Source organism: Lissotriton vulgaris, chromosome 5, assembly GCF_964263255.1.
Source record: "Lissotriton vulgaris chromosome 5, aLisVul1.2, whole genome shotgun sequence".
Classification (NCBI taxonomy): Eukaryota; Metazoa; Chordata; class Amphibia; order Caudata; family Salamandridae; genus Lissotriton; species Lissotriton vulgaris.
Window position 1 is genome coordinate 1,130,977,910 of NC_141693.1, and position 27,041 is coordinate 1,131,004,950.

At 41.2% G+C, this 27,041-nt stretch overlaps 2 protein-coding genes across 3 annotated transcripts in view; one reads left to right on the forward strand and one right to left on the reverse strand.

Moving 5' to 3' along the window:
• The window catches only part of LOC147712093 (caspase-7-like), a 542,812-nt gene that overhangs the window by 416,283 nt on the left and 99,488 nt on the right, over positions 1 to 27,041 (forward strand). The window lies entirely within an intron of this gene.
• On the reverse strand, positions 740 to 24,297 carry LOC147712094 (uncharacterized). Its single transcript, XM_086924962.1, has 2 exons — positions 21,674 to 24,297; positions 740 to 1,691 (listed from the first exon to the last, which is right to left on the reverse strand). The coding sequence occupies exons 1-2, from the start codon at positions 24,295 to 24,297 to the stop codon at positions 740 to 742; spliced, it is 3,576 nt and encodes a 1,191-aa protein (XP_086781088.1).

Consider the following 27,041-nt stretch of genomic DNA (forward strand, 5'->3'; position numbering starts at 1 on the left):
TCGCTTCAACTTAGAGGCTTCAATATCAGAAAGATGAGTCTCCTGCAACATGGCAATGTCAGATTTGAGTCAGGCCAAATGGGAGAGTACCCGTTGTCTTTTAATTGGACTATTTAAACCTTTAACATTCCATGAAGTGACTCTGAATGTAACTGGAGGAGAGAATTATCTTTGCACAAAAAGCATACAATGCAATAAACAAGCGTAGAACTGAACCATATTGTAAATGAGAATAAATAACATTAGAAAGAGAAAGGTAGAAAATAGAAAAAGTAAGAGGAAAGAAGATGAGCCAAGAAAGGGAAGGAGCAGAAGAAAGAGGAAAAAGGAAAAGGCATGGAGGAAGAAGAGGAAGTAAAGAAGTGAGAGGAAAAGGTTGAGGCAGAGAAGGGAAAAAAGAGGGCAGAGTAAGAGCAAGCAAAATATGAGAGAACGATGAGAAGATAACACATAAAAACCATGTAATGAGAACATGAACCACAAAACATACTTACAAGGAAGGGTTCAAGGAAATGAGGGGAAGGGAGGACCAGACGGGGAGGATGGCACATCAGGGCAAGACAAAATGGAGGACCGGAAGGCAGCACATCAGAAGAAGGGAGAGAACTGTTGGGTAAAAAACAAGAACAAGAAAAGAGGATAAACAATCAGACAAGGCAGAAAAAACACGTCATACATGCAAAACACCAGCGACCAACCGAACAGGGCGAAACAACAACCAAAGAAAAGGAACAAATAATCAGCCAACATTTGAGGAGGAGGAATCCATAACGTCGGTATGATGAGAGTTTATGAAGCTTTGAAGACGGAGCGGATCCTCATAAGTCGTTGTCCTGTTGTTGTAGGAGACTTTAAAGAGGCATGGTTGAAAGAGGCCATAACGAGCACCCATGGCACGAAGAGCAGGTCTCATGTCCAGGAAGGCCTTCTTTCTGTTGGCGGTAACCTTGGCGTAATCCTGGGCGCAAAATAAATTGGCTCCGGACCAGGTAATACGTGAAAAGGATTTGTCTGCAGAGAGGACTTTCAAAATGTCCGTATACTCCAAAAAGTACAGGATCACCCCTCTAGGTTTCTGTGAGGGGGAGTTAGAGGAGGAAGGACGACCCAGCATGTGTGCTCGCTGAATGTTAAGCCTGGTGTCCTCTGGCAGATGAAGAACTTTGGGAAGAAAAGATTTAAAGAAAGTGAGGGGGTCGGCCCCCTCCTGTCCTTCTTCAAGGCCGTAAATACGGAGGTTGTTGCACCTATTACGATTTTCAAGTTCCTCCACCTGACGTTGAAAGACGGAGACCTGAGAGGGAAGGGGAGAGAATTTTGCAAAAGCATCTGTAATGGAGGAAACAGATTGTTCTACTGCCGTAACTCTGTTGTCGAGTTGAGACCAGGAGTCTGTAAGGACTTGAAGCTTTGCTCTGGTGTCCTCCATAAATGGACGTAGTGCCCTGATTTCTTCCAAAAGCATCTCCATGGAGACAGGTGAGATAGATTTAGGCAGTGATGGAGGGTTTTGTCTAAGGCGTTTGGTGATAGATTTACCAGAGTTTGCCAGCGCAGGATCAGGAGCCGCCATGTCGTCCGCTTGAGAGGAAGATATGGAGTCCTGCAAACGTGAAAACTCAGTGAAAAGCTTTGAGTTTTTGATAAATATGTGCTTCGTTTGCGCTTTATAAGACAAAGAGCCTTTAATTCTGCCCATAAAGAGGAAAAAAGTCAAAAAATAGTAATGGTAGAATTGCTGACGGGAAAGGAAGCACAAAATGGCCGCCATAATAAAGTCTCTCAGAAAGTTCGCATAAATAAGAGTAAATGCATGAGTAGGCTAGAAGGTGGTGTCCATGGAGGAGCAGGAAGCCAGGAGAAGCATAATGAAGAAGAAATAAATAAAGTGCCTCAGACTCTCACAGATGTGAAGGAGAGATCGGCGTTACAGGGCGATGCAGGAAAAATAAATATGGCGGCTGCGAGGTTGCGATAATGAACAGGAAACTTACATCGTTTATAAAGTCAAAAAGACGCCACCAAGCAGGACCAAAGTTGTCAAGCAATGAGGAGAGGAGGTTCCGACGTCCTCACATGTGGGTACTGGCGCTGGAACGGCACGAGAAAATCCCGGCCTGCCGGAGACACCGAGGAGCCTCACTCGGACGCCGCCATTCCTGTTGGGTGCAAGCCACGCCCCCAAGGCGGTTACCTATTGATACAGGAAAAAGGGCTAAAAAGCTGCAGTAGTGAAATACTAACAAAATACATAGAAGTGTTGGCTGACAGAATAAGTAAGAAAGAAGTATATTATCATTTCACTTACCAGAGCTTAGATAAGTGGAACTTTACAACCTCATCACCGGTCGTGGAGACCCGAGAAGAAGCAATTGGATTGTGCTTACTGAGCTGTCCGATACCAAAAGTGGCACACCACCAAAGCTGCCAGGTGACTGCTCAGAACAACTCCAGTGGTCACAGTTCCCTCGATTGTCTATGTTGCCACTGAGGCCGTTCCATTGCAAGTGACACAGGCTCAAATAGATAGCCACCTATAGCAGAAAATGCTCCACCCTCAATGTCAGCCACTCCCATTACTAGTTACCATGCTGCAGCCTTCCTGAAATCACCACCACCTTTCGATACCACCAAAAAGCCAAATATTGGCGGTAAATGAACTACTTCGATAGAGACATTTGATGATGTCATTGGTGCACTTGAAGAGGCTGAAAACAAAATTATCAAGCATCTCAAAAATCTTGCTTGTGATGGCGTGAAAGAAGTCATAAACAAACTGCTGCAAACTGACAAATTTCAAACGCTGAATCTTAAGTTCAATCGAGTACCAAAAGTTGATTACAAAAGATACATTTTCAGTCAAGAACACACAAACGTTGGTGAAACCATTGATGAATTTGTGGAGAGACTTGATGCACTCATAAAACACTGTAAGTTCAATTAACTTAATGATGAACAAGCTATGCCTATTAGAGATATTGAAGGATGATTGTCAGATTCATTCAGACAACGAATGTTGAGAGAAACTCCTAGTCTTGAGCGAGTGTTGATAGCTGCCAGAGCTGAGGTGCGTGCTGAAAGACAAGCTGCTGACATGGAGGCAGGAGGTGCCCTAAGTGAGTTAGTAATGAGTATAAAAAGTAAGCCAAAGCAAAAGACTGAAGAACACAAAGTGATGTCTACATCTAAGAAGAAGTTATGTTTTAGATGTGGATTTTCATTTCCACACGAAGATAAATCTTCCGCCATTAGACAGCAGGAGCTGCCCGTGCAGGTAAAAGTGGTGGGGGGTACTCAACAGATAATAAGAGATAATAAATTATGTATTTAATTTTCCTTCGTCGCCTTCCGTCGAGCCCTCCCGCCCCACCGCTCTTACCTGCATGGGGCACTCCTATTGGACAGAGATGTACATGCTGTAGGAAAGCGAACCATTTTGTGATGATCTAAAGCAATGGAAAAATTAAGTGCGTCAAAGCACATGGGCAAAATGGCCACCAGAAATTTTGGGAAGCAACGTTCGACGCACACCCACAAGGTCAAACAGCAAAATCAATTGAGGCAAATCAACACTGAACAAAGTTGATCGTCATCTAAATGATCGTGAAACAGTTCTTCTGTCTCAGTATCTAGTTAAAGTGAGAAAGATAGTTGTGCCATGTCGATGTTTACCTCAGAGAAACTTGCGCATGTCTGACTGGCTGCATGCGAGGAAAAATGTCAGTCGACATACCAAAGTCATGCAAACATTATCCGAAGATTACGTTGAAAATAAATAGTTGCTCAATACCTTTTCATAATCCACAGTGGTGCATTGATAAAGATAATGCCTGAAGAGAAATACAATGAATTATCTCCATTGCCATTACTTACGCCATCAAAAACTAAAGTGTGCACATGGACTGCATCGACATCCATAAAATGTCAAAGTTCCTTTATATCAACTATGAAACACAAGAAAATGAAGGTGCAAGCACCCATCCATGTGCTTCAAGGTACAGCGTCAAGGGCCTGTCTGCTCAGTTTTAGTACAGCTGCTGATATGGGACTGAGTTTTGTTAAGTACTACATAATTTCTCACCACAGAATAGTAAATCAATTGCCTTTGTTGTTTCATGGTTTAGGAAAGATTAAGACAATGAAAGTAAAGTTGCATATTAATGAAGATGTCTGTCCTGTTGCCAAGATACATAGATGAATTGCTTTTCATTTACAAAAATCTGATGAAAAAGAACTTGAATTGTTTCTTAAGCATGACATTATTGAGCGTTCAACTGGTCCGATGCCATGGGTTTTCTCCCATAGTAGTAGTGCCCAAAAAGGAGAGTGAAGGAGCTGTACGCATATATGTTGACATGCATCAAGCTAACAAGGCAATTGATGAGAATATCATCCAGTTTCACACATTGCTGACACAATAACACAATTAAATGGTGCAAAGGTCTTCTACCGCCTTGATTTTAATAAAGGTTATCGACAGTTGCAAATCCAAGAAGATGGCAGGTACATTGCAACCTTTTCCACACATATTGGTCTGTATTGATACAAGAGAATCTGTTTAGTGTGTCCCTGGCTGAAGAACTTTTCCAAGACCTCATTCCACATGTCATACAGCCTATTGTGAATACATTCAATTATAGCGATTACATATTGATTTTTGTAGCTACACGGAAGGCGCACAAGAAAGCATCCACACAAGTATGTCATTTAGTTATTGATCAGGATTGACTTTGAATGCAGATAAGTGTGAGTTCCACAAGACAAAGTTAACGTTCTTGGCCACGTTTTATCAGATGAGGACATAACACCTTATACTGCAAAAAGTGCAAGGCCTGTCAATTGCAGATCCCCCACATGATATTTCCATGATATGTACATTTTTTGATATGGCCAGTTACTGTTCAAGATACGTATGAGACTTTGCTACTATAAGTGTTCTATTACGAGAGTTAACGAATAAAAATTTTCATTCGAATGATCACAAGATTTTGAGAGAAGTTTGAAGAAAATCAAACGAGCCATTGACACTGCTGCTGAAATGGCCTACTTCAATCAAAGCTTCATATATAGGTTGTTGTTGACACTAGAGCAGTCGGGTTAGGCGTTACCGTGCACAGCAAAACAGACACCTAAATGCTCGGCGGCCTATTTTGGCATATGCCAGTGGAAGTTTGTCCCAGACCAAACCTGCTTTTTCGCAACCTGATGGTCTTGTGAACATTTCTATTTATTGACTATCTTTGGCAGTCTAAAAGCCAAGATGCCTCCAGGCATTGACGAATGGGGGCTACAATTTCAAGACTATAATTATACCATTGTGCATCGTCCAGGGAAGGATTCAACCTCTGCTCAATACTGTTCCAGAGAGCCTATACAAGGTCAGGGTATTTCATCAAAGACTTCTGAAGCCTATATTGATTTCATTGTAAAATCAAATACGCTACCTGCTGTATAGTTAGCCCAGATCATCACTCCCATGAGCCACGATAGTGAAATGCTGAAGTTGAAAGATGTAATTGCACATCAGTCATGGAATCAACACACTCGACCTCTCACCTGTGATTGTGAATACTAAAAATACATAAACGTTAAAGATGAACTGTCCATAACTCAGGATGGAGTTATACTGCGAGGGTCGCAAATTCTAATCCCAGAGAGTCTACAACAGAAAATAATTGAAATAGTTCACAAAGGACATCATGTATTGAGGCCTGTCATCTATGCACCTGCCTTTCTACAAATACTACTCAACATACGCTTACCATGTCAGAACTCCTTAAGAATACATGGGAGAGAATAGCCATTGATTTATTTGATCCCTTCGATAACGGACATCATCTGATGGTAATTGTGGACAAGTACTCATGTTTTCCAATAATCGAAGATCTTTCATTCACAACTTACGTTGAGTCGTTGATAGACTAGATGACATTTTTGCATTATAGGGGGCTCCAGCCATTTTGAAGTCAGATAATGGCCCACCTTTTAACAGTCGAGAGTTCAAGTAATTCCTGAAGCATCTGAAGCATCTGACATTAAGCAACAGAAGAGTACATCTTTATGGCTGCAGGCCAACAGACTCGTTGAGAGTTTTATGAGTACGCTAAAGAAAGCAGTACAGTTAGCAACTCTTGAGGGGCTCAGTTTAAAAACTGGATTGAACAAAAGAGAAAATTAGAACTAAACTCATACAAAGGACTTGGTTAACAAGCAGAACACAAAAGCCTATGCAGACAAGAGGCAACATGCAAAGAACTCCAAGTTTGAGAGGAGATCTAGTGATCACCCCACAAAGGCGAAGGAGAATATCCTATGCACCATATGATGCTGTACCTTTTCAAGAAGGGACACATGGTGACTGCCCAGCGTCCTGGAAAGTCTGTTACAAGAGACTCTTCTCACTTTCGGGCATTTGATTATTCGGTTTTGTTATCCTCACCACCAGTATAAATATCACGGATAGTGAAGAAAAGACTGAACCTGTTATCTCTTCACTGTCTTTGAAAATCTCTGACACTGAAGATGACACTCCCAGCAACCAGATTAGGTTGAATAATTAAAACACCAAGATGGTTGATCGAGGAGATGTAATTGTACATACATATGTATATATACTGACTTACAAAACAAATGATTTTTATTTAACAGAACGGAAATGTAGTGTCTTGCAAGATTTATGATGGAACCCTTTTGGCTCCTAGCAGACTCCATAAAGCTGTGACATAGGTGTCAAAGCAAAATTCAATGAAAGCTTGGAGAGGACGCTACAAAACTGTGTGATTAAAACTTTTTGAGATGCTAGTGGGATTGTTATTAAAAGTACGGCAAGTTTTCTGAGAAGTTCAGGTACTGCTGCATAAGGGTATAGAAGAAATCATGTATTGTGGCATTTGAAGTATATGTCATGGTTTATAATGTGCTGCTGCTGCGTCATAACCAGGGCCACAGGAATTATGGGGCAGGGTTGACTAATAGCGCTGTTTTGTTCTTTTTACTTCTAGTCACGCAGCACCGCAGCCGTGCTGCTGTGCAACATGGCTAAAAAAAATGCACAAAGTCACTAGATCTTGCATGGTTGAGACCTATTGACTTTGCCAATGCTAGTTTAATCTTATAGGAATTCCTAATCTAACACTCAGCTAATTGAGAAACTTGGCTGCCGGACAAAGCACTACAAAAAAAGCCTGGGAGCAGGACTAAGCAAGATCTGCAGCCAACTGGCAATCCTATTGCAAATTCAAGTCTATAGGAATTGAACAGGCCATGATTGTGGGGAGATGGTCAAGCATGTGGGTATACACGGTGATTTATAAAGTCCCTGAGGGAGACCCCCCTTAACACTTTCCATCCTATAATAATTTTTCTGTTTTTACTCCTTAAGAGTGTTTATCCATTCTTCTCTACAACACTTTGAATTCCCTCTCATCCACCTACCCCAAGACTTTAGCACCCAATATCACTGGCAAATAGGAACATTGATTATATGATATTATGTATTTGATTTTTTTTTATCTGTGGCGCTTTTAAAATCGATTTTCGACGAGATATCAGTGGCAGTGTATTTGCTATTTTTGTAGTGTGCATATAACTAAAAGGTAGTAGTTTGCTGTAGAGGTTTAAAAACCAGCATTAAGTCAACGAATGATAGGAGAGGTAGATAGTTTGGGATAGTTAATGGATTGTTATGTAGTATTCTTAAAAAGCTGCATCTTTAACTCTTTCCCAAATGGACCAGCGTTGGGGTGCCCCTGATGGATACAGGAACTGGCTGCATAGAAGGATAAAGCCTACTGCCTTCATTTGTTTTCTTTTTTACACTTCTTAGTCTGCAATCCGACGGTGCAGTGGCTATGGGTGTGCAGAGATGGTGAGCTAGTGTGCAAAATATAAAGGAGTGCTGGTCGTGATGGCTTTGTAAATAATGTATCTAGTTTTCAAGATGATTTGGGCTTGCAAGGGGATCCAGTGGAGTTCTGTCACGGTTGGAGGTGATGTGCATATAGGTATGAATGGCTAATTTTATTCTAGCGAAAATTAGGTCATGATGCAAAATATTTTGAGGCTCCGCGTGTTTTAAAGCACATGTAAGGATTATAGAATCGTACTCTCTCCTTATTGACACAAGGTATGTGTGGAAATCAAGTGTCACTGAAGAACATTGCTTTTCTTCTTTAATGTGTCAAGGGATGGTTAAAAATCCTATATTTGGTCAAGTCAGTCTTTTCTTCAATGAGTGTGCATTCAGCTGTGGGGCCGGATTTTTCAGAGCGCCTGGAAAAAATTTGGAACAGATTCACAAAGATTTGGCCGTGAGTAGGTGTGAATGACTCTTGTCGTACTCCTGGCTTGCTCTGGAAATTCAGTAATAAGACAGAAGTACTCTTCACTTATTCCTAGAATCGAAAAGAAAGCTCAAAGTAAGGCCAACCTACTTACTTACCTAAAAGAGTACGGCTAACCTACTTACAGCCAATTCTTTGTCATTGTGGGGCCTACATTTTTTCCATTCATATGTTCCTTGTCTCCCGTAGCAGCAAAATTATTTTGAGGACATTTGTTGCAATCTGGTGCACTCTTCTGACCATTTGTGGTGATGCTTGATGGCAGTTGCCTGCAGTGTCCTTAATTGGGGACTGTCTAAGTCTGAATGACAAGTGCCCCCGGATGGTTCTAAAACTCACTGAATTCTCTAGTAATCTATATTTCTTTACTCTGTTAGTTCTGGTTGTCTTATTAAATATTAATTTCCTCATTTCACAGACAAAGCATAAATGGAGCTTGGAGCCGTCAAGGCGGTGTCTTACATGACAAAGAAGCAAGGTCCAAATGCGGCAAGGTTAAGCCAGACAGTCCAAAGGCATTCAAGCAGCCGTCGGTTCAGGGAGGCAAAGAGGAAAGCTAGTCGTAGGCTGTCACCGTGACAACGAAAAAACACACAGTTTGCAGTCACAGTGCTGTCTCCATGGGTCTCATGCAACAAAGATCACTGTACACAACGCAAACCTCTACCTAAACCCTCGAGTGACGAGGCAGCTAACATTTTTATGGAGCTGTACATTACTGACTATTCCAAAAGTCCAATGGCCTTATGCTGTCAACATTTAGAGTTCAGTTCTGCACAGACTATACAAGATGGGTAGTACAATCCTTCTTTGGGCCTCCACATGAAGCCCTTATGGGTGCCTCAAAATTCCAAAACCCAAATTTGCAGCCGGCGACCTCCATACTCCGTTATTGCACTTTATTCTTGACTAGCAGCCCGTCCCGGCCTTGTCCGGGTATGAATTGCTGCCGGGCAGTAGAGTATTGTTTTGTAGGATTTCGTTTAGATAGCATTTCTTATGTGTGACAGGCCTGTGAAACGCTCCAATTCACAGTGCACTGCTGATGCACTTAAGAGTGCGCGTTCAGTAGTGTGTGAACTCGAGTTTCCCTACTTTATTTTTCCTTGCAATATTATATAGCGCGAACTTGACAACATGGCATGAGCACAATTTACATTACAGAAGAACACATTCATTTGTGGTAGGCAGGGGGAGACAAAGCGATTTGCCTGGAATCACAGGATATTGAGCTGATGCCGAGATTCGAACGTAGCTCCCCAGCTCTAAAGTTCACAATTCTAGAACTTGTGGCGGGAGGTGTGTCTAAAAGTGTATGTCGGTGCTGGCCATCAATGAGAGAGACCTGTGCATTTTTCAAATGGGTGGTGAAAAAATATGAGTATGTTGCTGGAGATGTGGGCCGCCGTGCCACCAATGTACTTACCGGGGAGGGTAAACACCCATTATTCCGCAACTTTCTTTCCTTATACCATGACTCCGCATACTTTCATTACGAAAGTACCATGACTCTGCAATGCCATTATAACGCATGGCATTAAATTTAAATGCTTTTACCACGCATACATTTACAACGAAATTCGTTGTAAATGCATGAATGGTAAAAGCATGTTTTTTTTTAATGTTTGAATAAGGTAAGTATGGGTATAGGGGTATATGTTTTGGGATACTGAGGTATATGTTTTGGGGTGTTTGGGTATTTTAAGGGTTCAGATATAGTTTTGGGTTATGGGGTACAGGGGTAGTTTTAGGGATAGGTATGGGTTTTGGGGCACGGGGTATTTTTAGGGTTGAGGGCTAGGTTTGAGTTTTGGGGTATTTTTAGGGTTCAGGGGTAGGTTTGGGTCTTGGGGTACAGGGGTATTTTAAGGGTTCAGGGCCAGGTTTGGGTTTTGGGGTACAGGGGTATTTTTAGGGTTCAGGGGTAGGTTTGGGTTTTGGGGTACAGGGATATTTTAGGGTTCAGGGGTAGGTTTGGGTTTTGGAGTACAGGGTTATTTTTAGGGTTCAGGGCTAGGTTTGGGTTTTGGGGTACAGGGGTATTTTTAGGGTTCAGGGGTAGGTTTGGGTTTTGGGGTACAGGGGTATTTTAAGGGTTCAGGGCTAGGTTTGGGTTTTGGGGTACAGGGTTATTTTAGGGTTCAGGGCTAGGTTTGGGTTTTGGGGTAAAGGGGTATTTTAAGGGTTCAGGGGTAGGTTTGGGTTTTGAGGTACAGGGGTATTTATAGGGTTCAGGGCTAGGTTTGGGTTTTGAGGTACAGGGGTATTTTTAGGGTTTAGGGATAGGTTTGGGTTTTGGGGTACAGGGTATATTTATAGGGTTAAGATGGTTTAGCATTTAAGGGTGTTGGGGTATTTTATGGAGTAAGGGTGGGTTATGATTATGGGGTGCAGGGGTATTTAAAGGGAGCAGGGTGGGATTAGCACACGATAGGAGACATGGCATGAAGGGCGGAACGTACCACACGCCCCCAGCACACACCCACAGCACAACACAGACACGGCCACAAGGGACTACTTTGCTAGCACGGTTCTTTTACCTTTTAAATGTATATGGTGGGCGTCTGCATAGCCTATGTCCTTCTGCTGCAACTGCCCTTTTCAATGCTGTATTGGGTGTTGTGATTGGTGCTGTGGTTCCTGAGATTACCCGCCTCAAAGGTTTGGGCTCTCTCTTTATTATATTAGTATGGATTTTGTTTCTTTCCTCGCAGCTTACAGTTGGCATCCAAGATATATTGGTTCCTTACAGCTACTGTGTGGCCGCCAGGTGAAATGCTAACAACCCGCACAAATGCAGACTGTTTACCGTCTGCCTTCCGAGTGCCTCAGTCAATAGAGGCGACATTTATGTGTATTATTTTTAAGTTGACTTTCTTTCAGTGTGACAAAGTGTAAAATCAAGTTAAATTGTAAACGAAACCAGATTTCTTCTTTAGTATATAGTATCTGCCCTAATTTCGTAAGCTTTGATTAATTTGCTGCTGCCAGGGTTGACCTTTTTCTTTAAAAAGAATATTGTATTCAAAGTAAATTTTTTACTTAAGAGAGCATAATCTATCGTAGAAATTAAACTGCAGTCAAACAGGCATCATCACAAATACAGGTCACTGTCTCTTTGAAATTCAATGTGGGGCGTGGTTTGGCCATGCAGGAAGATGGCCGCCTGAAAGAGGAGCTCCGTTGTGGGACGGACCCCTGACGGGATATCCCCACATACCTACATCGTTGGAATTCCTTCTCCGGGCTCCGCTATCGCTGGGAAGCATGCAGAAGGTCCTGGCGGCATTTTCCTACCCGAAGCGGCAATGGTCTTCCTCTTCTACATTCCGGTGAGGTAGACGCACCGCTTTTGCAGCCCAGCCCCGGGAGCTGCGCACCAACATAGCCGCGCCTCCTTGCGTTGTAGAGCTGCGCCTTCTTCCACCACAGGGCCGTGCCTCCTCGCATTGCAAGGCCACACCTCCTCATTTGTAAGGCTGCGCCTCCTCACAACACGGAGCCGCGTCTTCTTGACTATCAGGGCATTCATGAATGCTGTGCAAGCCCTGTCTCCATAGCGCTCCCTCCTGCTGTCAAGAAATAGGGTGAAGGAGGGTAATTAAGAGCAAACTTCAATCCTGACAGGACCGAATAATTTCCGTCATTTAACGCTTTTGCTCTTCCACAATTTTGCAGTTTCCCTGTGCTTTACCTCATAGCGCCTCCTCCTGTATTAATAGGGAGAGGCGAAGGAACACTACAGATACAAACAAAACAGACAATAAAGGAGAATAAGCGAATTGTATGACTTTCCTCACAAAACGTTCTTATTTCTGACAAAATCTTGCAGAGAAGTGTTTTTACTACTGCTCAATTTGATTTATCTCTGCCTGCTCTTTTATGGAGAGAGAAATATTACTGTATATGAAACTTTCTTCTTACACATGGTGTCACCGATAATCTCCTCCTGTTACCTACACAGAACAACTAACTATGACTTGGAAGTGTGCCTCAATCTCTCTCAGGGCCAGTTCTTCCTGTAGTATTCGTGTATGCTATATATTTTACCTCAATTGTCTTTAGCTTGTGGCTTTACCACATGGTCCTGTGAGGAATATATCTCTGCTATTTTTATTGTTCTTACATGACGCCTCCTCACCCTACAAGGGCGCGCTCCCTCAATTTTTGCGTGCATTCATGCTTCCTTTTTCCATTTTGCCAATTATAGGATTAAGGGCTGTTTATGACACTTACCTATTTCATCTATTGTAGTGTTTCTTGCTTAGGACTTGTTGATTTACAATGTGTGTTATTTTTACTCACGTTGTGGTTCGCCCATTTCCCTCGCTACCAGGCCTGATGTTATGTGCTATTTATTAATGCTATTAACCCTTTTCTTCTTACAGGTACTCAGCTTTGTTTGTGACATTGCACTCTATATTATACTATTTTTACGTCCTGCCATTTATTCATCATTGCTTCATACAAAGCTAATACATCAATTCGCTTCCGTAGGGCATCTGTACAACGGAAAGTGACAATGTCCAATAACAAGAACAGCAGTAAAATACCTAAACCACCACTCTTTACTGAAGTTGTAAAACAATCTACTAGTCTGTCAACGAAAGGTAGCTTGTCTTCATCGGCAAATGTACCTCAAACTTCATCACCTCATAGTGACCAGTCACTATCCGACACTATGCAAAGAATATTGCAAGAGCTTTCTGGGGTCAATCGCCGATTAGAGGGTCTAGATATCACAATCACATCCCTGGCTGGAGAAACTAAATCGATTAGAGCAGACCTCACCGCTTTTCATACAAGAATTGAAACTCTTGATTCTAAAATTCTGGCCATGGTGAGCCGTTTGGATTCAGTTCAACCTTCCGACCAGGATCTTTTTTTTCTGCACAGTAAAATCATAGATTTGAGAGACCGCAGCCGAAGAGACAATGTTCGTTTTTTTGGATTTCCGGAGAACATTGAAAGAAGTGACACAAAATTATTCCTCTGCGATGCTCTCCCAATAATGACCGGTCTTTCTTTTGCTCCACCTCTTGAAATTCAAAGCGCCCACAGACTTGGCCCTTCCCGTCCAAATCCCTCTGCGCGTCCGAGGCCAATTATTGCTTGTTTTCTTAGGCATGAACAAACTAGACAAATTTTGTCAGCAGCCCGCTCACGAGGTCCCTTTCTCTTCCAAGGTCATACTATTCATATAGCTGCAGATTTTTCCAAAGAAACAAATGAACGGCAAAAGGCATTCCTTTCAATGCGACCTCAATTACGTCAGCTAGATATTAAGTGTGGTTTATTTGAACCTGCACGCTTCCGTATTACCAGGAATGGAGAATCCAAAGAATTCTATGTTTTCCCGATATTCAAATGTTAATTGCATGTTTCGACATAGTGTTTAGCATTTCGCATGCTTTTTCTTCATTATTGACCATCCCCTTGGAGGCATTAGTTTTATTTTGTATTGCATGTTATTCTTCTTAGTTATCTCAAAGATGGTAGTTATTATGTATATACACTTGTTTTCCATGTTCTAATGTTCTTATTATATCTACTCTTCCTCCTTTTCTTAACACATAGTATGTATATTTCTTGTCATTAGATTCTTTGTGGTTTGTTGTAGATAATATTATTACTTAATTGTTCTATGTGTTTATAGGTAAGCTTTGTTCTCTCCTTCATTTCTATATTTTAATCTCTTATTCTACATGTTTACCTTTCTTTTTCATTTACCTTCTCCCTTTTGCCTTACATATTCTATCCTCACATTTATTCTCTCTTCTTGTATTTTGTCTTCTATGCCTCTATAACTTTCTTTTTCACACTCTTTATGTTATATATTATGTCTTTTTTCCTTCTCAACACCTTTTGTCTTCATTTATTGCAATACTTTCTTAATCTTTCATATCATATTACACCGCAGAGGGACAAATCTTGATCACCTCTTAAAAAATCTTCAGATGCTGATTGATTCCTTTTTTCGGTTCACGTGACTACTTTTGTAATTTCTTGTTATTATTTTTATTGACTATAGCAGTTCTTGATTGATATTGATTTTGTTGCTCTCTTGCCCTTTTGTGGATTTCTTGCATTATATACTATGATCACTTCTGATTCATGTTTCATGCTGAGCTGTATGCATTAATGCTATTCTGTCTTTTCAAGTTTGCATTCTTTTTAACTTATGAAGGGTATTTACTCCTTCTAAGGTATTGCTCATTACATATTAAATTTATGATATCATATATTACATGCTTGTTTGTTAAGGTAAACACTATCAGCCCGATTCATCAAGCGAAATTGCGCTCGCAAAGGGCCAGATTCTGAGAATCTGGCCCTTTGCGAGTGCAATTTTTGCATTTGGGATTCATCATCCCAAATGCAAAAATCGCTATTAGCGAAATCGCATATTTGCGAGGAATTGGATTTAAGGAATCTCTAATAGAGATCCCTTAAATGCAATTTATCAACCAATTTGAAATTGCGAATTCGCAATATTTGGTCTCAATTTACCACGAAGTCTGACTTTGTGGTAAATTGCGAAAAAAGAGAAAAAAGCACTTTAGTGCATTTTTTTCTTTGGCATGTTACACACACACATGTCCTTTGGACATGTGTGTGCGCAACACCTGTTTAAATTTGCATTTAAGGGGTGCCACAGAGTGTCCTTTGGACACCCCTGGCACCCTTCAAATCGCTATCATATTTGCGATTAGCAAATTGCTAATCGCAAATAAGGAATACTCCCCATTCATTCCTATGGGCCTTTTGGCCCATAGGAATGAAGCGGGAGTTATTCCTTATTTGCGATTAGCAATTTGCTAATCGCAAATAAGGAATGTGTAGGAATCGCATCTTATTTTGCGATTCCTACATGAATCCCGTTTTGCGAGTCTATAATAGCGATTCCTTATGAATCGCTATTACAGACTCGCAAAACGGGTCTTTGATGAATCTGGCTGTATATATTTAACTTACTCTGTAACCTGATTTTGCACTATGCTGTAGTGTAGTTCCTATTTTCCCAATAGGCCCTGCGCATTGGAATAACATAAACAGTAGTATAGACGTAGAAGTGCGGATCTTCCGGGTCTCTACTGACTATGCTAAACTTAATTGAGTTTGTTACCAACTAGCTCAGAGGTCACTGGAAACTTTCTTCTCTGAATAGGAAGTGATCAGCTTCCCTGGTACAGACAAGAAGGGATTCAGTTTTCCAACAACCGCATAAACATGACAACTTTGCTCCTTAGAATAAGAGTCAATCTCTAGAGTCGTGTGAAACAATAGACAGTTATTTTACTCAGTCAGTTTTGTGCAGATTACTTTCACCAATATGCAGAGAATAGAGAGACGGGGCGCTTTCAATAAAAAGGTATTATTTATTGAACAGTCTTTCTTCTCGTGCAAGAGAAATGAATTGCCACAATTGCAAGACTTGTTATTATAAAAAGTGCGTACAGTAAAATGAGGATTGCAAAATAATACTGTAAAAGCATTGATATGGTTTCTTAGCCATACAATGGTTTAAAATGAATAAAACATATATACAAACATATATACATTAGGCTAACGTACTCAACTGGTGCTTCTAACTACGCCTACCCCAGTGTACCTGACCTAAGCCTAATACTTGGGAGGGGAGTAAGTAAGTAGCAGTTTTAGTTAAGTTGGTTTTGCCATGGTTTGCTTCAAGAATTCTCTCTAAGGGTTTAGTCAACACCATACCTCGGGAATAGAATGTTGGAGGTCTTGTATCTCCTCTCAGGACTCGATATCCCAGTCACTCGCAAGAGTAGGCTGGAAACGCCGGAGCTGGATTTCTCGGCAGGAGAAAAGACAGCATCTCTCTCAGCACGTCGAGGAAGAGGAGGAGGGGCAGCGTCCGCGGGCAGCTTGCATCTGCTGGGCTCTTCAGGGGACAGCTGTTCTGCTCCTATGTGCACCACACCATCGTTCGCTCGTTAGCTGCGATAGCAGTAGCGATAGTAGCAGCCGTGTTAGGATCAGTTGCATCAGCCTTTGCTTAAGGCAACGTTGGTAATATTTATACCTGAAAGGTGCCTGGTTTGACGTAAGTTTTAGGACATAAGACGTCAATAAAGATGTCACTAGGAAGTGATCGTCTCTCAGTGCTCATTAGAGTTCTATTACTAATCAAAACATAGCAAGTGGGGCTTTCCCAGGTTGCTGAGTTTTATCTTGTTGAAGAACTCAGAGTGTAATCTAGGAATCTTAGATAGTGGCTTCTGCTGTGTCATTTGTACTAATGAGCTGCAAAGGAAGCTGCAGAGGAAGTGATTCTGAAATGTGGCTCTGAACGTGTGAGGCCAGAGACGAGTTTCTGAATATTGCATTTGATCGGTTATGCCATTATAGGGGAATAAATGGATTATAGCCGTATAGGGGCATAAGGTCACAGTATTGATCAGGGTCCTAGATTAGAACGCGACACCCACTCCACTAATTTATGTCCGTCAATTTACTAAAACTATAGCAAAAGATGCATGTGTAACATTACCCACCCCAAAATACATATTTGCATTTGAAATGGCGTATTCGAAATACGTGGTAATTTTGGTACTGTACGTCTTTAAGCATAGAAATCATTCAAAATTATAGCATATGTAATCAATGAACGATTTTGCTAAAAAATTACTCATGAAATATCTCTTAATACAGAAAAGAAAGGGCGAGATAATTTCATCACATATAAAAGCATTTTGCTGTAACATGTGCTAGAGGCTGGTGTAAAGTTATTATGTCTCTAGTTTTACCTAAAAATAGAAGTAGAAGCTTCTGTTCTTTATGAATAGGTTTACTTTAAGCAAAGAATTTCCTTTGCCAGAAAAAAGTAAATATTTTTTAAAAAGTGTTCAATTAAAAAAAAAAATTCTTGTTGAACGGGGAAATAGAGTTTCAAAGCTTTTCTGCAGTTTTTGTTGATCAAAACTGAAGGCCGAATTCAGAGTTCATGGGAACGCTGTGTGTCGGAATGATTATTGTTTCTGTTCGGGGGAGAACATCATATCAGACAGGCTTTCAAAAAATTTGTCTACAAAATCAGGTGACAGTTCGACCAAGTTCGATAGTGCTGAAACCTGGCAGGTGTGAGAATGATTGCTATCATCAAAGTCTGGATCAGCAATGCTCACAGAAGGTCGTACCTGGGTGATGTTGCTTTTATTTCTCGCTCCACTGTCACCACCTAGTCGTAGTACAGGAGTCTCAACCAATGCCGTCATCAGGATTGGTAGCCGCTGGGAACAACACAATGCGTGAGCCGTTATTGGACTTAGCAAAGTATCGATATCCATTGGTACTGCTGATCGAAGTGCAAGACAGATGTCCAACACACACTCATCTCCGCATAGCATACATCGAAGCACAGGTAAGATGCAGGATTGCCATATCGGTCTGAATGAAAGAAACCAGGTCATGTTCAGATCTCTCAGCCTGGCCAATCCAAGGACTCTAGTTATTCGGTCCCGGTAGCGTATTGCTAGGATTGTTTCTTCCATCCCTGTCGGAGTCATGTCTGAGTTTTGGCTTGCCATATCGGAGCAGGAGGGTCAAAAATAAAATGCCTGCTACAAGTCCCAAAAATAGGGGTATGCCGCCAAAGACTGAAGTGACAAAATTAGGAATGATTCCCAGAATTGCTTGAAATGGTGTTAGCAGTCCCGTAAAAATCGTCTTAAATATGCCTGGGATGCCTATGGCACTAGACATGTTAAGGATTTGGCTAAGCATTTCTGCGAAATGCACGGGCAATTTGTTGATAAAAGGTCATGGATCTCTGTAGCCGTCCTTGCAACTAGGAGATCATACGTCTCTTTTGATGACGTGATGGGCACTGTTGTCTGCAAAAGCACAGTCTTCTTTTTGCTTAAAGTATTAATTCGTACAGAAGAGAAATTCAAACGAGACCAGATGGGAGTCTCAGTGTCTCCAGGGCCGTTCGGAAACAATGCTTGCATACAGCATTTGACCATGGATGTTACGCTTACGAGATAGGCTTTTCCTGGCAAAAGGCCACAACATCTGTCATTTGGTCTTAGAATGTAACTCCCATTCGCGAGTTGCATAAAGAAAGGCTCTATCTGCGTTGCAGGTGTGACATGCTGGTGGCATGAAAGGTTGTTTGAACTACCTTCACAAGCTCCGTGTAAATTAATACCTTGGCACAAAAGTATACCGCTTAGTGAACGTTTACAGTTTTCACCGCTAAGAAATACATTTTTGTTGCTGTCACTATAGCATGAATGTGTGTATGGTAATTTCCATGTTGACTTAATGTATCCTTTACCCAATCGTTCATACTGGCCAGTAGGTATGTATTCAAGGCAATTTTTAAATTGGAAAGTTGTTATCGGAATTGTGATAATCCTGTGTATTATCCATTCAATGACAGGACTTTCTGACATTGTCAAAGGTAATCTCTCAAGTTTTTCGATGCTCAGGATTGTATAGTCTGCTCCTTTCTGTGCCCAGCTGATTTGTTTATCAGTAAGGTTAAAGATAGAAAACAATGACGTTATGTTGATTAAACGCCATGGCACATAGCCTGAACGAAAATTTTGCAGCGTCCAGCCTAACTGTACAATAGAACGCAATTGCGACTGGCCATGCTGTAACATTAGCAAGTCTTTGTCTATTATATCTATGGCAGATGATACAATATTGTCCAGCGAATATATTCTGGAGGACAGAGTCATTAACCCATTGTCCACTACAGAAAGTGATTTTTCCAAATTAATACGATCAATTTCTCGTATTTTTTCAGCTGTTTCAATTTGTGTGACTTTCCAAGCCTCGTTGTAAGCAGCATAGATACTGGTCGCTATGAAGCGCTTTTGACGCTGTTTGCGTGGTCCCATAATAAAATCGCGCAAATCAGCACCATCTTTAAGTAAAGACAAGTGTTGCTTAATTTCAGCCAGTGTGGATGATTCTAGCCATTCAAGGCACAGCTTCCCTACACTGTATGTTGTTAGTATCCCTGGATGTTGACTCTGGGAGTATCTAGGGTCTTGTCTGGACATTGTTAACCCCTGTGTTTTGTTCAGGAATCTATCTTGACAGTTGTTTGTGTCAGTTAGCCAGATTAACCACTTTTTCCAATCAGGATGTGTTCTGTTTAGATGTAAAATTTTAGATACGTCTATCTCAATATCTGTAGTTGCATTATCAGGTATTGGCTTCGGTATAGACGGTTTGTTAAGGTCTTTGATCTTAGCTAGGCCAAGACAGGTTCTTTGTTGAATTGTTTCATTTCAGAACAATATTTGCTCTGGGATCATGCAGGCTCGAAATAGTGCTTCTAGGCCTTGTACCTGCCACTCTTTTGTACCCCAGATGGTTTTTGTTTCAATGTTATTTTTCCAATAATCAAAACCAAATGTCATCATTTTTTCATAAAATGCTTCTGAATATATCAATTTAGTATTTGTCAGCATAGTTTTCAATCCTGTTTTATCTAACAGTTTATAATAAAACGTTTATGCTTCACTGGTGTTAAACCCTGAGAAGTACTGAAATTTCTCATAGAATGTTTTAGAACTGCTTTTAGGGGGTGTAGCACAATGTTCCCATTGGTTATACTTAAAAACATTTCTAGGCTGTGCAGATTTATGCAAGTAATGATTACCATAGTGTGTGTAGCAGAACATCTGTTCATAACTAGACGAACCTTGTAAATAATCAAGATCTGTGAATCTAGCTGACATTACTAAATCAGACATCATATTATTAATACTTTCAAAGTCCCAATCATCAGAGAATGTACTCGGTTTTACAAAGTCACTTAATGAAACCTTGAATTGATGAGGATACTTTAGGATTTCGACCGGACCATAGATTTCATTGTCAGTTTTCTCCCATACTACCCCCCCGGGTATTGGAATGGCTGTGACATTTACTGTTGACAGTTCTCTTTTCTTCACGTGGGATGATCTGTGTGGTTTGAGGACTAAGTTGATGTTCTAATTTGCTGTGTCCATTCAATTTTAATAAACTTTCCTAAAATTAGAACTAAAATTAGGCATAGTAGGAGTATAAATACCCCTGAAATAATCCAATGCTCAATCAATGGTGCATCCAGATATACTTCTTTGATTTGTTGAAAGAGTTCAGTTGCTTTTTCTTTAAAAGTCTTTGTTTCTGGCATCACTTCGGGGTTGCTTTGATCCTCAGAAAAGTTATCGAAGTTGATGAAGTAGCCAGAGGCAGTTCTGTCAATTGTTGGGATTGTTCTTTCAATTTGTCTTTCGGTAGGACATTCTGATGCCACATCATTGTAGACTGGTGTTTCTTGACAAACTGTTTCAATCTGTGTTTCAAGAGGCACAAGTTCCATGGCATTATTGCATAGTCCTTCTCTGTGTACTGCAGGCTGATCGAATGTGATTAGTCTTTCAGTTTGAACCTCTTGGATTGTTGCAAGTTTGGGTATTCTGTTGTTTCTCGGGAGTCCACTGGGCCTACTGTTGATTATAGGCCACATGCTTGTGGTTTTACCAGGTCGATTGATACAACTCTGTTCTCCTTTTTACCAGCAAGGGGCGGTAGTACAACTGATCTTGTTCCGTTGATTGCTATGACAGGTACTGCTTTTCTGTAAGAAGGCCCAAATTCCTTCTTCACCGATATTTTTTCTCTGACCAGATCCCCAATCTTTGGAATCCAGACAGGCCTTGCTGGGGCTGATGGTGCCTCTTCAGTGGTAGTTGGCTGTTGCTTTAACTTTATATTGCTTAAGGATTTTCTTGTTTCATTCAAGTCCTGTAAAACAGCCAAAACGATCTTTGATGTCAAAGTCTGTTTTCTTATCTTCTACCACTGGTACCTGACTATCTAAGTCCTGAATTTGCATTCTAGTTCCAAACAATAGTTTGTATGGGCTGAAACCTTTTAGAGAATTTCTTGGCAAGTTGTTTAGGCTTAACTGGACACTTATTAAATGTTTGAACCACCCAGCACCCGAACCTAATACCTTCGCTGTTATAGATTGCTTTATGTCCCGGTTTTTTCTTTCTACCACACTGTTCCCTTCGGGGTGTGACGGACAAGAACACCGCAATCCAACTCCCATGCTGGCCATGGCCTCCCTATAAGCTCGAGAGCTAAAAGCAGGACCCTGGTCAGAATGGAACATGGGAATTGCGTATGTGCCGATAAAGACTCGCAGATCTTTTATAACCGTTCTGGCGTCAGCCGAGCGCTGGGGCCACATTTTTTAAGTGTATTTAGACTTAATGATGTACAATGGGACGCGTTTCTCTTGTTTGATTGCGCGGATAGATCGCCTTATGCTTTCTATTAGGGTTTCTGACACTACACTGGCCGGTTTTCCACTGCGATCTCTGTTGCAGTCTTCACAGTTTTTTGCAAAATCATGAATTCCTTCAATCATTTCTGGCCACCAGTACTCTGATTGCAATTCTCTCAGAGAGTCCCTGATTGTTTGGTGTCTCAGACCCAACCCCATATGTGCTTCCTGTAATAGGAAACATCTCCGTTTCATGTTTGGAATTACCCTATCCCCCACTCCAGGGATTCGAGCAAAAGGAACGGAGTTTGCATCAATTACGTATGCATAATTGAGTGGATAGTTCACGGGTAGCGCTGCACAGTCGCCTTTTAAGGACGTTTTGACTGCCAGCATGGTTTCCCCGTCTATGTATTTTTCTGAACGCTTTTTTGTGGCTACGGAAGCCGGTTTACTTGCTTCCACTGTGGCTGTAACAGCCAATGAATTCCCTGCAACGTGAACGCCATCACGTTGAAGACTCTGTGCGTGTATCACATGAGTCTTTTGTAGTTCTTTCTGTAAAAGAACTACTTGTTTCCAAAGCAGTTTATGCTTTATTGTGGCACCTGTGTCATCTTTGTAATCATTTTGAATCCAGCTCTGCAACTTATTATTGTAAGATTTGACGCAGAAATGCGAATCGCACACGATAAGTGTCGGGAATTCACGTTCTGCATTTTCAAGCACCATCTTTAAGGATCTGATTTCAGCTCTCTGAGCCGAACAGTTTCTCACTGATTCAGTTTTTGTTATTTTCGGTCTGAATTTACCGCACAGCCAGCCACCTTTAACTATCGCACAGGCTGTATCGTAGGATTTGTTCTCTACGTTGAAATGCTGTACAAATCTATCTATATAGATTATACAGGCGTATTGTGGAAGAGGCAGAAGTTCGATTGGCAGAGGATATTCTTCTTCATAAGTCAAATCATTCCGTTTATTCAAGAGCGGGCCGTGATAAAATTTCACGTCTTCCGCAGCAAGAGAATCTACGTACTGTATCCATTTCGGATCCAGTGACACTGTAGGCAGGTTTACTGGGGTGAATAGCGCTACGAAGGCAGATTCCGCTGTGATGACAGTGATCCTTCTGCCTTTTGCTAGTTCTCGTTCATTAGCTATAGCTGTTTGCACTGCTTTCACAGTATTTTCGGTGAGACTGAATGTTTTTTCTGCTTGTGTGTACAAGTGAGATTTGTAAGCTATTGGTACCTTTTCTCCCTCATTAGAGGTCAGGTACGTGAATCCGCATCTTCCTGGGATGGCTCGGATTACAAGATTGCATGTGTTGTCACGTGTATCTAATTTTGTTTTTGCTAACATGTCTGTTTGCAGTGATCTCAAAATTTCTGTGTGTTTTTGAGTCCAATTGATTTGTTTAAAATCAGGTTTAATTAATTCGTAGAGAGTTTTAACCATGTCCGCGTAATTTACAATGTAAGTTCTACCGAAATTCAGAAAACCTAGAATCGATTGTAAGTTCTTCAGCGTTTTAGGTGCTTGGAGTACAGCGCACTTCTCTAAGAAGTTGTCCGCTAGGCTTTTTCCTTCACTTGATAATTTGTATCCTAAAAATAATACTGTCAGATGGGCAATTCGAGACTTTTTAAAGTTGAATTTGTAACCCTCTGCTGCGAACCCAAGTATGATGGTGTTCACTCTTTTCAAGTGAGTCTCCAAGTCGTCGTCTGTGAGATAGATATCATCTACATAAGATAATGCCTCATCATCATATATTTGTAGTAACTCTGTTACTCTGGCTGAGAATAGTCCTGGGCTGTTCTTGAATCCCTGTGGGAGCCTACAGAAATTTTTCTGTGACCCCATTACTGAGAAAGCGGTCAAATACCTACTTTCTGGTGCAATGTTTTGACAAAAGAAACCATTAGATATGTCTAATGTTGTTTTATATTTTTTCCTAACTATGTTATTCATTAGTGCAGCACTATGCGAATTTTGTACTGCAAATGTTTTGCAACATGCATCAAGGTGTCTGTAGTCCAAAACTAGACGATATGAATTGTCCGGTTTGGAGACAGGAAACAAAGGATTGTTCATTTGAGAGGTGCATGTTTCAATCACCCCCTGGTATTCAAGTTGATCTAAAATCTCCCTGACTTGTTTTTTAGCTTCTTGCTTAATTGGATACTGCCTTTGGGCAGTCGGTTGACTTTTTAACTGGATTTTGCAAGGAGGAGAGTCCTCATCCCATCCTACATGATTTTTATATAATACTGGTGCCTGGGCTACTGCCCATTTCCTCGCATATACATACTTAGTGTGAATCGGAATGTGATTCGAGAAGGCAGGCATAATCATTTCTTCGCCACGAGGGCACTCCCTGACAAACTCTGGGGGCCAATCCTTTTCAGCTAACAGAATATCATAGCCTTTTGAGAGTTTATCCCAAAATAGACCCTTAATTTTCCTAGTCTTATCACCCTCTATACGCAGTGTTATTTCGTATATCTTATGGGGCTCGCTAAGTCGGGTGTCGGCAGTTTCAACCTGAATGTATTCATTCGTGTCCACTGTCTCCAGATGACTCATCAGGATCTTGCGAGCTATACTGATTTCTGCTGCACTGTCTAGCATTGTCTGTGCCCACTCCCGGTTTTTCAACTGTGTCCTCAGTATTCTCGGCATGGTTGATTACTCTAATACTGAATACCTTCTTTTTTGGAAATTGAGATTTTTTACTCTGAGCAGGTTCCTTGTCTTTGGACTTGGTGTGCTCTCCTGGGTCTGACCGTCCTCTTCTTTCCGATTTCTGCGAAAAAGATCAAGAGGGACGTGTATCAATACTTTGATATCTATCAGGCTTCTTCACATTATCCCTATTTCTAAGGTTGTATCTTTTCTCAGAGGGCTCCCTCTGGGGAGACTGGTGTTCTCGAGTCGGAGTTCTTTCCCTCCGTCGAGGAGACCTTCCTCTGGACTGGAAAACATTTTCTTTGGGAGTGGATTGTCTATTTCCATCCCAGCTCTTTTTAGGAGTATTTGAATTATTTTTAATAAATAATTTTACTAACTCTCTATATGCCTTTGTTAATTCTCTTATTTTAACTAAGAGTTCTTCACTTGACATTTTATCAATGTCCGGATGTGGTGTGTAGCTGGCTAGAACCGGCCACGTTGCTCCTGGTCTGCCTAGTGGACCGAGCCTGGTAATATGATCGTTATGTTTTAGGGCGCCTTTAAACCAGAGCAAATGCTCTTGGTATTTTAATGGGATTTCAATCTCCTCGAAAGGAGCGTACTCTTCTGGTGGTTCCCCTATTTTGTAATAGTGGAACTAGTTTGTTGCAGCGTTTGCCGCTGGAAATTTTATCCATGAATAGAATACCTCTGTCTGTCGATATTTGTGTGCCTCTATCACGAAGACCACTGTGCCACCTTGTGTGGTCAGTCCATTTTCTATAAGTTTTGACGTTATAGATTTTCTTAAATGTGCCGGGATGATTATCACACCCGGATCGTTATTTCCATCGGGAGCCTGCTGAGTCGCATTTAATGCTGGTGCAGTGGTTCCGTTGTCTTCTACTGACATTGTGAAAAATGCATGTTTTTGCAGAGCAGGTCTCCAAGGAGACAAAGATTAGGTGCACAATATTTTGGAACACTGTATCCTTCAACGTTGAATAAACCAGAAACTCTACATAGGAATCTCTTCCTATTAAGTTCGGGCGGATTTTAACCTTTCACCCACTCCAGACGTCTATTGGAGTATTTACGGGAGAAAGGGGTTTGTGAAAAATGCACGACTGAGTTACTCTAACGTCTTGCGTTAGTTTTATCGCCTTACCAAACGTTGGGCGCCATGTAGTGTAGTTCCTATTTTCCCAATAGGCCCTGCGCATTGGAATAACATAAACAGTAGTATAGACATAGAAGTGCGGATCTTCCGGGTCTCTACTGACTATGCTAAACTTAATTGGGTTTGTTACCAACTAGCTCAGAGGTCACTGGAAACTTTCTTCTCTGAATAGGAAGTGATCAGCTTCCCTGGTACAGACAAAAAGGGATTCAGTTTTCCAACAACCGCATAAACATGACAACTTTGCTCCTTAGAATAAGAGTCAATCTCTAGAGTCGTGTGAAACAATAGACAGTTATTTTACTCAGTCAGTTTTGTGCAGATTACTTTCACCAATATGCAGAGAATAGAGAGACGGGGCGCTTTCAATAAAAAGGTATTATTTATTGAACAGTCTTTCTTCTCGTGCAAGAGAAATGAATTGCCACAATTGCAAGACTTGTTATTATAAAAAGTGCGTACAGTAAAATGAGGATTGCGAAATAATACTGTAAAAGCATTGATATGTTTTCTTAGCCATACAATGGTTTAAAATGAATAAAACATATATACAAACATATATACATTGGGCTAACGTACTCAACTGGTGCTTCTAACTACGCCTACCCCAGTGTACCTGACCTAAGCCTAATACTTGGGAGGGGAGTAAGTAAGTAGCAGTTTTAGTTAAGTTGGTTTTGCCAAGGTTTGCTTCAAGAATTCTCTCTAAGGGTTTAGTCAACAGCATACCTCGGGAATAGAATGTTGGAGGTCTTGTATCTCCTCTCAGGACTTGTTATCCCAGTCACTCGCACGAGTAGGCTGGAAACGCCGGAGCTGGATTTCTCGGCAGGAGAAAAGACAGCATCTCTCTCAGCCCGTCGAGGAAGAGGAGGAGGGGCAGCGTCCGCGGGCAGCTTGCATCTGCTGGGCTCTTCAGGGGACAGCTGTTCTGCTCCTATGTGCACCACACCATCGTTCGCTCTTTAGCTGTGATAGCAGTAGCGATAGTAGCAGCCGTGTTAGGATCAGCTGCATCAGCCTTTGCTTAAGGCAACGTTGGTAATATTTATACCGGAAAGGTGCCTGGTTTGACGTAAGTTTTTGGACATAAGACGTCAATAAAGATGTCACTAGGAAGTGATCGTCTCTCAGTGCTCATTAGAGTTCTATTACTAATCAAAACATAGCAAGTGGGGCTTTCCCAGGTTGCTGAGTTTTATCTTGTTGAAGAACTTGGAGTGTAATCTAGGAATCTTAGATAGTGGCTTCTGCTGTGTCATTTGCACTAATGAGCTGCAAAGGAAGCTGCAGAGGAAGTGATTCTGAAATGTGGCTCTGAACGTGTGAGGCCAGAGACGAGTTTCTGAATATTGCTTTTGATCGGTTATGCCATTATAGGGGAATAAATGGATTATAGCCGTATAGGGGCATAAGGTCACAGTATTGATCAGGGTCCTAGATTAGAACGCGACAATGCATTTTTCCTTAATTGTTTAATGTATCTCACACTAAGTATTGTCGTTTTCTTATTTCTATTCCCCTGCTTTAATATCTGTGTTTTTCCCCCCTCTTTTTTTGATCTATATTTTTC

Excerpts from the sequence above, each read along its gene's own strand:
- LOC147712094 (XM_086924962.1), bottom strand. The coding sequence starts at position 24,297 with ATGCCGAGAATACTGAGGACACAGTTGAAAAACCGGGAGTGGGCACAG. Across the intron at positions 1,692-21,673 it reads GGAAAACCGGCCAGTGTAGT|AATTAAAGGCTCTTTGTCTT; the intron begins GTCAGAAACCCT and ends CTTTATGGGCAG.